This window comes from Pseudorasbora parva, chromosome 6 (genome assembly GCF_024679245.1).
Source record: "Pseudorasbora parva isolate DD20220531a chromosome 6, ASM2467924v1, whole genome shotgun sequence".
NCBI lineage: Eukaryota > Metazoa > Chordata > Actinopteri > Cypriniformes > Gobionidae > Pseudorasbora > Pseudorasbora parva.
The window spans coordinates 39,289,003-39,301,681 of record NC_090177.1 but is presented as its reverse complement, the minus strand read 5'-3'; the positions used below and the strand labels follow the sequence as shown (position 1 = coordinate 39,301,681).

Sequence of the window (12,679 nt, the reverse complement as noted above, 5' to 3'; positions counted from 1 at the left end):
AAGTGTATGCGCGTTGTGCACGCTATACATTATGGTCATGTGCCCTTAAAATAGCATAATGAACAACGCGCAACGTGCCGCTGACTTTAGACTGGGTTTTTTCTGGTGAGTGTTGCGCAATTATTTAATGGAACAGCAAAATAGCACCAGGGATTGTTTGCGCCGGAACACGCCTCCTTTTTTGCGCTGAACCGCCCAGGGAGCGCAAGTTCATTCACTAGTTTAGCGACGTGCTTCTGTGGAGGGAAAAGCACGCTTTGCGCGGGTGCAAAATAGGAATGACACATGCGTCGGTGTACAAAGTCAATTGCGCTGAGTGCAAGATAGGGCCCTTAATGTCTTTGTGTTGTGGCTTGATTTCTTTGTTTTGTGGCTTATTTTCTTTGTGCTGTGGCTTGATTTATTTGTGTTGTGGCTTGATTTTGTCGTGTTGTGGCTTGATTTATTTGTGTTGTGGCTTGATTTATTTGTGCTGTGGCTTGATTTATTTGTGTTGTGGATTAATGTCTTTGTGTTGTGGCTTATTTTCTTTGTGCTGTGGCTTATTTTCTTTGTGCTGTGGCTTGATTTATTTGTGTTGTGGCTTGATTTCGTCGTGTTGTGGCTTGATTTATTTGTGTTGTGGCTTGATTTCTTTGTGCTGTGGCTTGATTTCTTTGTGTTGTGGCTTGATTTCGTCGTGTTGTGGCTTGATTTCTTTGTGCTGTGGCTTGATTTCTTTGTGCTGTGGCTTGATTTCTTTGTGTTGTGGCTTGATTTCGTCGTGTTGTGGCTTGATTTATTTGTGTTGTGGCTTGATTTCTTTGTGCTGTGGCTTGATTTCTTTGTGCTGTGGCTTGATTTCTTTGTGCTGTGGCTTGATTTCTTTGTGTTGTGGCTTGATTTATTTGTGTTGTGGCTTGATTTCGTCGTGTTGTGGCTTGATTTCTTTGTTTTGTGGCTTATTTTCTTTGTGCTGTGGCTTGATTTATTTGTGTTGTGGCTTGATTTTGTCGTGTTGTGGCTTGATTTATTTGTGTTGTGGCTTGATTTATTTGTGCTGTGGCTTGATTTATTTGTGTTGTGGATTAATGTCTTTGTGTTGTGGCTTATTTTCTTTGTGCTGTGGCTTATTTTCTTTGTGCTGTGGCTTGATTTATTTGTGTTGTGGCTTGATTTCGTCGTGTTGTGGCTTGATTTATTTGTGTTGTGGCTTGATTTCTTTGTGCTGTGGCTTGATTTCGTCGTGTTGTGGCTTGATTTCGTCGTGTTGTGGCTTGATTTCTTTGTGCTGTGGCTTGATTTCTTTGTGCTGTGGCTTGATTTCTTTGTGTTGTGGCTTGATTTCGTCGTGTTGTGGCTTGATTTATTTGTGTTGTGGCTTGATTTCTTTGTGCTGTGGCTTGATTTCTTTGTGCTGTGGCTTGATTTCTTTGTGCTGTGGCTTGATTTCTTTGTGTTGTGGCTTGATTTATTTGTGTTGTGGCTTGATTTCGTCGTGTTGTGGCTTGATTTCTTTGTGCTGTGGCTTGATTTCGTCGTGTTGTGGCTTGATTTATTTGTGTTGTGGCTTGATTTCGTCGTGTTGTGGCTTGATTTATTTGTGTTGAGGCTTGATTTCTTTGTGCTGTGGCTTGATTTCTTTGTGCTAAAACCTCTTTGGGGTAAAATTTAAAAAATTAAATTTGTCATTAATCACTCACCCTAATGTCGTTCCACACCCGTAAGACCTCCGTTCATCTTCAGACATAGTTTAAGATATTTTATATTTAGTCCGAGAGCGTATCTAAGTGTACGCACACTATACTGTCCATGTCCAGAAAGGGAATAAAAACATCATCACAGTAGTCCATATGAGACATCAGTGAGTTAATCAGAATCTCTTGAAGCATCGGTACTTAAAATACATTTTGGTAAAAAATAACAAAAACTACGACTTTATTCAGCATTGTCTTTTCCGTGTTTGTTTTCAAACCTCAAATAAAGATTCAAACGGTTGTGAATCAGCGGATTGATTCTTGATTCGGATCACTTGTCAAACTGCTGAAATCACGTGAAACTGGCGATCCGAATCATGAATCATTACGTAAGTGAGATGTGCTTCCCCTTTAAAAACATGATTTATGTGTCACACCAATTTATGCATCACCTAACAACCTGCACATCCCAGCAATAAACATAATGATACATGAATTGTTATGAAAGCATCTCCATTCCCAAACCACTGTTAATTTGAACAGAAAAGTAAACATATTGTATGTTGGGTTTGGCATGGCTGAAAGAGGCAGAGCGCTCCCTTTATAATCTTTAAGCTGTCGCTCATTTTAGATCATTGCGATCTCATATTATTAATGAAGCGGACTTCACAAAGTTTAGGAGTAGGGGCACCCACTGTCAGAAACATAAACTGGGTTGTTTGTGGCTTGAAATGTTATCTAGGTAGGAATATCGCTAGATTTCAGAACACAACCCTTTTTGTTATAGCTCTTTCTGTGTGACATTTGATAAATTTATTCAACTCACACTGTGACTGAGAGGTCAATGTTAGATGGCCCCTGCATATTTTGGGGGTCTGATTACATTGCAAATAGGATAATAAAACTGCTGTTTAGTGCACAACTTTGTCAAATGGATGTACATTTTAGAATCTAAAAATAAACCGGGGAAATGTTCATGAATTGAAGTCTCTGTTTGTTGGATATCGCTGCTGGCCGGAAACCTCATATGCCAAAAACCGCTACTTTTCAGGAAATGAAAAAAAAAACAGTTTGATATTGTGGCTTTATATACGGTCAGACGTCATTATTTTATTAACATTTCAACATTTATTTATTTTCAAAATAATAATGCACTAACAGCTACTCAGAAAAATAACAATTTTTCATGTTCATTAATCCTGATACCATCATCCGCTGCGCATTCATCTCATTACGGCAATATGCTGAGCCGACAGAAGAAGACTCAAGGAATATTACATGAAACAGAAGTATTTAAAAATCACTCTGTTTCCATGGCAACACACACACACACACACACACCTGGGGAGGAGCTATCAGAAAGGGTTTAGATAACTGAGCTCCTGCACAGCTTTGAGAAATGTGTCACAATTTAAGCTCTAAATGTGCCGCACTGCTTTCTGAGCATGTATATCCATTTGTAATTATGTTGTATTCTGTGAGGCTACATATAGTTTACACAACTCAAAGAAAGACAATAAAAAAGATAAAGAGGCTGTTTATTTTATTAGTATATACTCCATACATCCATAGTATTCTCACACCTTTTTATCAGAAACAGCATTAAAGGTGCCCAAGAATGAAAAATTGAATTAACCTTGCCAAAGTGAAATAATAAGAGTTTACCGTGTAAGACTGAAAAAACTAGTATATGCCGAAATGTCTGAATGAAGAACAAGGACTCTCTGAGAAAATAAAGGAAATTAACATCTGAACTGTCCCTCACACACCACTGGAGACGCAAGTCTCACCTCACTATCAGCTAATCTACATCTTTCCCTATATACTCCCTCTCCCCCAATTCCTTCCCTGTCTCATGCTGAGATCACCTGAAAATACACACAAAATCTCTATATTACAATGTCAATCAACACGATACAGTATTATATGTGTTTGATATCGTTTGAAATGTCTCAGTGCGACTGGTACAAATATCACAACTCCACAGAAGTTAACCAAAAGATAATCAATGTTTTAAGAGTTTAAAGATATCTTGTCTTAGTTTGGTGGGTGTGGCTTTCAGCCATTTGGCCTTTGGATCAATACAAGTCTTGATCAATGCAAATTCCCATTGTGAACTTGTTTACACTTCAAAGAGTTTGTGCATTTGTTTCTGGGTATTTAAGGAAATGTTGCAAAGAGCTCAGGGCTTGACACTTTAAACCGGTCAGCCCGTAATGCTGGATGTCTCAAGATAGCCAGCATTATGTAATTTTCAGAAGTCAGGTATACATTTCATTCTTTACTTCGGAGTATTTGATGTTGGATTACCTTTGAATTGACTATGTAATTGGCTTTATACATTTACCTGACTGTTAAATAAATTGTTACACTTTTGATGGATTCTGACTTGCTCTGGAATTATTCAGGTTGGGTATAATTTCAACAAAGGGTTAAACGGAATAATTAAATGTGTACTTAAACTATTAAAAATGAATGACCAAATAACCAATTGGCATTCTAACCCAAATTCTAAATTATCATTAAATGGAGTCAGATTAAGAGGAATTGGAATAAAATCCCCTTTTCCCCGCTGAAAAGACGAACGCGCAGCGAACCTTCACCCGCCGATCGTTAGCCTCCATTGGGACGATTTGGGCGGCCTTACAACCGTTACGAAACAAAAAATATATTGCGGTATATTGGAAAATATCATGCAATTCATTAGGCAATATATTCACATATATGGGATTTAATATTTATATTTTCCAATATATTGCAATATATTGAAAGCGGCAATCATTTGTATATTTTGCAATATATTACATGAATATATAATATATTTTATAATACCATCAATATATTATTCCATATATTTACAATATATTAAAATATATTTCAAGTAATATATTGGTAAATATATTTTCCTTTCGTAAGGGCAGTACATGGCCATCACATACTGTAAGCCTCAAACACCATTACCTCCTCCTTCACTGTAAAAAAATTATGTTCAATAAGTTATGACAACATATGTTTTTACATTGTTTTAACTCATCAAAATAAGTTGAGCAATGTTAAACTTGTTTTTATTAGTTATACAAGATGTAACTCATTTTTTTAAAGTCAGTTTAACATAATTTAAGTTGAAATAACTTAAACATCCAAGTCGATTCTACTGCAAAAGTTCAAAATTTGCCTTTTTTTTTACAGTGTTCTTATATAAATCTTGTGCATGACTGCAGATAAACAAGACACTCGAGGATAGTAAAACGGCAGCTCGTGGACACATGTCATGTTCCAGGTTCTGCAGGGGACGCGAGGACTTTTCTACCCTTCCCACAGATAAAAATGTCAACAGTCATGGTTGATGTTTATTATAATACCAGATTTCAGTCATTTAAATCCCCTAAATAGAGCTTTTCTGTAAAAAGAAACCTGTATACTGTCCGGTGTTTTACCTAAACATGTCCAATCTGGCAACCATATGCATGCGAGCTCTCTCTCGTGCGCGGATGATCTGAAAACCCCAATAAACAAATAAGCTGCATTTGATCAATTTCCATGTTCTGTCAGGACGGTCAGGACTCACGACCGCTTCGCTGAACAACTGAACTGCTGTGTGCTGTGAGCTGCTGAAATAAGCCAATCAGAGCAGAGGCCAACATTCATATTAATGACTCTTCCAAATAAGGCAAAAAGAGAGCATTACATCCTAGGGACAATTTATAGGCTTGTAAATGGACCTGTAAAACTGTATCTGGACATTTTTTGCCCTTAAATAAGCCACATACCCTTTATGTAGATATCAGAGAACAATTTAACATATTGTTTCAACTCATTCTAGGCCACCTTTAACTTCTTGAGCAGTTTGAGCTCCAGTAGCTCGTCTGTTTGATCGGACCACACGGGTCAGCCTTCGCTCCACACGTGCATCAATGAGCCTTGGCCGCCCATGACCCTGTGGCCGGTTCTCCACTGTTCCTCTTGGAGCACTTTTGATAGAGACTGACCACTGCAGACCGGGAACAGCCCACAAGAGCTGCAGTTTTGGAGATGCTCTGACCCAGTCGTCTAGCCGTCACAATTTGGCTCTTGTCAAACTCATTTAATTCCTTAGGCTTGCCCATTTTTTCTGCTCCTAACACATCAACTTTGAGGATAAAATGTTCACTTGATGCCTGATGCCTGAGAAATATTCAGTGTTATTCACTTCACCTGTGTCATAATGTTATGCCTGATTGTGTATGTCTAATAATGTCGCAGCTGGGCAGAAACCTTGTATCTCCAAAAAAGCTACTTTTCATGAAATGAAAAAAAAAAAAAACAGGCAGAGACTTGACTTGCATGCATCATTATATTATTAACATATTGCCAAAGGAGTCAAACTTTAAACGGAGTTGAGGTTTCTGACCAGGGAATTTCTGCCTGCGGTAACTATGAGTGAAACGTCACTTCATCATTGTGTGTCAGACATCGCCACCTTGAGGAATAACGGTGAACTGCACTTATTCAGTCATCAGAGAGTCAATTATTGGTGTGCAGAAAAAAATATACTTACACTGTTACACACCTCAGGTCGTTAGCGATACAATTTTTTTTTAACTCAATAGGAAAACATTCATTTTTTTTATAATTTCATATTTTTTTCTTATTATATTGTTTATAATGAATTGATTGAGAAATACTAAGAAGGCTGATGTCTAACTTTAAAAAATGAATGAGGAGGAGGGTAGTGAAGGACATCCTGGAGGTATGCGTTTTTATGCGTAAAGCTACACACTCCATCGTTCAGGGTTAGAAGAAATGTTGCCAATCATATAACATGCTAGAAACATAATAATCACTGCAATAATGATACAACCATAGCATTTGCCTATTTAAATCCAAACAGCACTTTTTTTTAGTAGGGATTAGGGAAGTTTATGTATATAGTGAGTGAAGAAAATGCTGTACTTATTAATAACAACCAGTTCTTTATTAAGCCTTGTTCTGCAAACAAGCAGAGATGGTCCAAACTGAGTGCAGCACTTCATTCACGGATTGGGGTGGGCGGAGTTATGATGTTTGACTGACAGTTTGAGGATCCAATGGCGTTACGAGGTTTAATCACAAGCTCTTTTTAATATTTTTCTTTGGTTGTTTTTGCAAAACCCACAGAAAGACGTGAAGGCTGATCAATAGTAAGGATTTATGGAAAAAAACATTAATGACAAATTATGGAGATACAGGGTTTCTGCCTGACGTCGACTTTGATCCCTAATCAAATAAAAATAAGTACATTTAAAAACTGAATACAATGAGGAAAATATAATGTAGTATTTATCATGTGATGTCAACTGACGGTGTATATCAGGATGTTGTTTGCCACAGTAAAGTTTTGACCTGGTGTTCAGCTTCCTGTGTGCGCTGTAATGAGCTGATAACATGCATGGCCTGTCGTGCACTCAGTCACCTTGGCAACTCAGTACAGATCTCAGCACGCCTCCCAGAGGGACAGCGGAGCACAAACTAACAAATCAGCTCGTCATCGGAGAAGTCCAGCAAGAAGAGGACAAACCAGACAAAGACTAATATACAATCCCTGACAAAAGTCTTGTCGCTTGTGTACAAATTGACCTAAAGTGCCACTGAAATATATTTCTAATCAAGATTTTTTTACAAGAAATGGCTCATTTTAATCCCACCAGCGTTTGTGATAATGTTTCAGTGAAAAACTAAACTTTCAAAAAGTATTCTAATATTCACAGCTTGGTAAAGCCCATTGAGTCAATTTTTGCAAAGACATAAGTGTTGTCACCTTGTCATATGAGCTTCACCTGTGACTAATAATGGATCAATTAGGTCTCAAGTGTGTATAAAAAGAACCCCAGTACGCTAGACCTTCACATCAACTGCAACTAGACCTCTGCAAACATGCCTAAGATTCACCCTGAGACTAAAGTTTTGATTATCAAGAGGCTGAAGACCAGATCCACTGCTGATGTGGCAGACACCTTCAATGTGTCTCAGCGTCAAGTACAGAGGATAAAAAAAAGATTTGAAGAGACTGGAGACGTTTTTGACAAGCCCAGGTCAGGCAGACCCCGCAAGACAACTGCTCAAGAGGACCGTTTGTTGGCTCGAAAATCCAAGGCCAGCCCATTTTCCACTGTAGCAGAGCTCCACGAGACCTGGTCACCTGAAGTCCCTGTGTCAACCAGAACAGTTTGTCGGATTCTGTCTCGAAATGGCCTCCATGGTCGAATCAGTGCCCAGAAGCCAGCACTAAACAAAAGACAATTGAAAAACCGTGTGGCATTTGCCAAGGCCCACAGCCTGCTAAAAGGATGGACGCTGGAAAAGTGGCAGAAGGTGGATTTTTCAGATTAATCTTCTGTTGAATTACACCACAGTCAAATATTGCAGGAGACCTACTGGAGCCAGAATGGATCCGAGATTCACCCAGAAAACAGTGAAGTTTGGTGGTGGAAAAATCATGGTCTGGGGTTACATCCAGTATGGGGGTGTGCGAGAGATCTGCAGGGTGGAAGGCAACATCAATAGTCTAAAATACCAAGAAATCTTAGCTACCTCTTATATATAGCAACCATAAAAGAGGCCAAATTCTGCAGCAGGACGGTGCAACGCATACTTCCATCTCCACATCAAAGTTCCTCAAGGCGAAGAAGATCAAGATGCTCCAGGATTGGCCAGCCCAGTCACCAGACATGAACATCATTGAGCATATGTGGGGTAGGATGAAAGAGGACGCATGGAAGACGAAACCAAAGAATATTGATGAACTCTGGGAGGCATGCAAGACTGCTTTCTTAGCTATTCCTGATGACTTCATCAATAAATTGTATGAATCCTTGCCAAACCGCATGGATGCAGTCCTTCAAGCTCATGGAAGTCATACAAGATATTAAATTTGGATCTCACAGCACCACAACTTAATTTGCTGACATATTTTTGTATTTGCAGTAAATTTGTTCAATTTCTGTATAGGCGACAAAACTTTTGTCTTGCCAAAATTTGACCTTTCTGTCTTGATTAAATTATAAATATTTTTTCTATGAAAATTATTTATTTCAGTGCATTAAACATCATTTGGGAGGGTTTTAGCTTTTCATATGAGCTATTTCTAACACCAATGAATTAATTAAAAGTCAGGTTAATATCAGGTATTTCTAGAAAACAGATAAGCGACAAGACTTTTGTCAGGGACTGTAAACCTCTAGAGTAGATCCGACTGTCCGTCGAAAATCTGGCTCGGACCAAACAAGAGAGTGAAGGGAAACTGCACAAAAATAAATAAATAATAGGTCATAAACCTTATTCAGAGAAGTTACTCTCAATTCAGCTTTAGCTAGGACAAGAAACAAGATGTTTTCTTCATGGTATTAAATGTAACAACAATTCTGAACCAAGTGGGATATAATCTCCTCCTGTAAAAATGAGTTTTTGTCCTAACCAGCCACAAGCCCAGAAAAGCGTCAGCATATTTTGTTGGCAGATTTTTAGAGCCCAGAATACAGATTTCACCTACCCTATGCCTACAGATTTCACCTATTTCATCTTATTATACTTGTTTGTATTCCAATTATTATGCTTTTATGAATAAATTATATTTATCGAACACTATCCTTGCCCCTAAACCTAACCCTGCCCATAAGTCATCCCTAAAATCAGAGGGAAATGATGGTGAATAACACTGATGTTAGAAGCACCTAACCCTGGTTGTAAGCCTAAACTTGACATTAAATGTAAACATATCCCTCAAATCTGATTGGTTGATTGGAATGTTGTTCCAGGTCAACAAAGGTGTTCACGTTAACCTGACTATACAAGACAGTGTTGCAGACTGATTCAAACCAGGAACTCTTAAAGGTGCAATAGTTGATATGAAGCCTGCTAGCATTGAGAGCATGCGATCCCACCCTCCCTGTAAATCGCCGCCCGAAGCCACGCCTCCTCCAAAACACATGGACGACCAGAGATGTGTTATTCACCTGAGTAAACGTTGCAGTACAGTGAGTAACAGGACTACAATAACGAATGCAAACAACTGCTTGCCTGCCATTCTCGCTTCTTCACAGTGTCCGTGAGCGATGATGCCTGCGTGAACAGGCTGCGCATTAGTATGCTAACACACGTTGACTGTCAGGGAACACGTTATCATTTCATTCGGACCGAAAGCAAAAATTGATGGTCCTACGCCTTCCACAAACAACATATATATTTATAAAAGTACATTTAGACCGCCTGACATAATGATTGCTATCAGGATATGTGTAGACTTTCAACAAAGTCCCTTTAAGACAAGTCATTTCACTCGGCGGCCATCTTTGAAACCATGCAAGTGCAGCTCCTATCTCTATGAATGGGGAACGATCAGATTCTCTGAAACTGTTCGCCAGGCTTCGATTTAATCTCATATTTGAAATCCCCAATGAAACCTGGCATCAACTGTCTCATAAATTTAGTTTTTAAACACTCGAATCATAAAAAAAATGCGCGTCTCACAGCCCTGCCTGTCTCTATAGCAACCCGAGCTTCTAACGGCAGCTGCAGTGATGCGATGACTTTACCAATCAACGATTGGCTCTTACATTTAGAAGGCGGGGCTTATTCACCATATTTATCTTTATATATCAAGTCTTTGTTTTTAACCAGCATAACAAAAAACGTTTCTGTAGAGAATCACCTATTGCACCTTTAACTTTACTTTTAACTATTCATTAAAATAATCAGCTAAAAAGAGTCTTTTGTTTTGGCTAAATAACCTAAATAATTAAACTGTATTTTTACCCAGCTGGATAACACGGATAAAGTTCCTTAAAATCCTTAAAATAACAGAAGCTATTGTCAAATGTGTTGTCTTGTGTATAGGGTGCATTTCTGCTGGAAACCGCCATGCAGTTTTATGAGCGTTATGTTAGATTGTGATCAACTGAAGTAGAATACTCATTGGATCTGAAGCGGTGTCAAACTCACGGTGAAGTACTCTCAGATGTGAATGCAGGATCGTGAACTCTCTCACTTCGCAGTGGCGATTCTTCATCAGACTAAAGCAACAGCGCAGGTTAAGAGAGGGCGACATCAAAGCCTGGCTGACCGCTTAAGCAAACACATCTCTTTTCCTCTGTCATTTCCTAGTTTTGTGTTTAAACAGAAAACGCACAAACGCATTCAACACTACAGCTCCAACAATGAGCAGTCTCCTGCACGGACACTGGAAATGAGAGGCGGCTCTGCACGGGCCCCTCGGGGGACACAGCCAGCTCTGATGGGGACCTGAAGATGGCACATATGGCTCCAGAAGAGACCCTTATCTGATTGTGACATGATTGCTCTTTAGGAGGCCTCAGGCTGACAATAAATCAGCCAATGAAATCATTCAACATTTGACTTGTAGGATATTAATAGCCTTTAATTATTGATAAAATCAAAACATTTATCATGTGAAACATTGTGTGTGAAACATTTATCTTCTTTATAATTGTGTAGCCTCTATTAGACACTATTAATATTATAAGTACAGCATTAATATAAAACTATTACAATTTCCATCCATCCATCCATCCATCCATCCATCCATCCATCCATCCATCCATCCATCCATCCATCCATCCATCCATCCATCCATCCATCCATCCATCCATCCATCCATCCATCCATCCATCCATCCATCCATCTATCTATCTATCTATCTATCTATCTATCTATCTATCTATCTATCTATCTATCTATATATCTATACATCTATCTATCTATCATTCTTGTCCATCCATCCATCCATCCATCCATCCACTATTTTCAAAAGTTTGGGGTTGGTAATGTTGGTAAGATTGTTTAATGTAAAAAGAAATCTCTTATATTTATTAACACTTCATTTATTTGATCAAAAATACAGTAAAAACTGTAATATTGTTACAGTATATTGTGTAAATATTATTACAATTTGAAATGACTGTTTTCATTTTAATGTATTTTAAAATGTTATTTATTCCTGTGAACAAAAGCTGAATTTTCTCAGCAATACTCCTGTCTTCAGTGTCACATTATCAGTATTTATTTGAAATAAAAAACTTTTGTAACAGTAGTAATGTCTTTACTGGCACTTTTGATCAGTTTAATGAGTTTTTGCTGAATAAAAGTATTCATTCCTTAACAACAAAAAAAAAAAAACTCCTAGTGACCCCAAACTTTTAAATGGTATTGCTTAAATTAGACACACATTTTTTTTCAATAATATATTATTGAAATGCGATCCATCAAACATGTTGTATATATTTCCATAATATCAGCAAAGACTAAAAAAGGTACAAATACTCACCTATTGGCTAGGTCATCATCATCGACGTCGACATCATCATCCTCATCATCTTCTGGTTGGCTCTTGCCCGTCAGGGGGCCGTCGCTGAGGTAGCCAGACTTGAGGTCAGCCAGGTCATCGTCTGCGGCGTCCAGGCCCTCGATGAGCTGGATGCGCTGCAGGTGGCTGATCTGCGTCGCCGCTCGGATGGGCAGTGAGTGGGCGGAGACCCCAGAGGAGGGGGCGTCGCCGGCCTGCAGGCGAGGGCTGGACTGGCCTTGGCGCCAGGAGAGAGGAGAGGAACGGTTGGACAGACTGCGGGCGTTAGTCTCATCGCTGTCGTAGCACATGCTGCTCTCAATACAGCTGAAAAGACAAGGTGGATAAAACGTTATTTTCTAAATATAAGCATACAGCAATATAAGCAAAAGTTACTTTTAAAAGTAATGCAAAACTCGCAAAAATTTATTAATTGAATTAGTTACTTTTTATGGAAAGTAATGCATTACGTTACTTTTGAGAAATGTTAATTCAAGTAATTGGATCACTCTTACTTCAGCAATATAAACAACAAAATATGATGTTTAACTAAAGTCATTTTTGCTTATTCGTATGGTTGAATTGGATTATTGGAGGTTAGGCTTTGGTTAATAAAGTGAGATTAAAAAGATAGTATATTCGAGTATATTTGTGCTCAGGGCCGGCGTTTGCTATAGGCGAGCTAGGC

At 38.6% G+C, this 12,679-nt stretch overlaps 1 protein-coding gene across 8 annotated transcripts in view; it reads right to left on the bottom strand.

The window, feature by feature from the left end:
• The window catches only part of nav1a (neuron navigator 1a), a 216,824-nt gene that overhangs the window by 113,691 nt on the left and 90,454 nt on the right, over nt 1–12,679 (bottom strand). For all 8 annotated transcript variants that reach the window (XM_067446893.1, XM_067446894.1, XM_067446895.1 and 5 more), the window contains one exon: nt 11,974–12,318. In XM_067446893.1, coding sequence (XP_067302994.1) covers nt 11,974–12,318 — 345 coding nt within the window. The remainder of the gene's footprint in view (nt 1–11,973; nt 12,319–12,679) is intronic.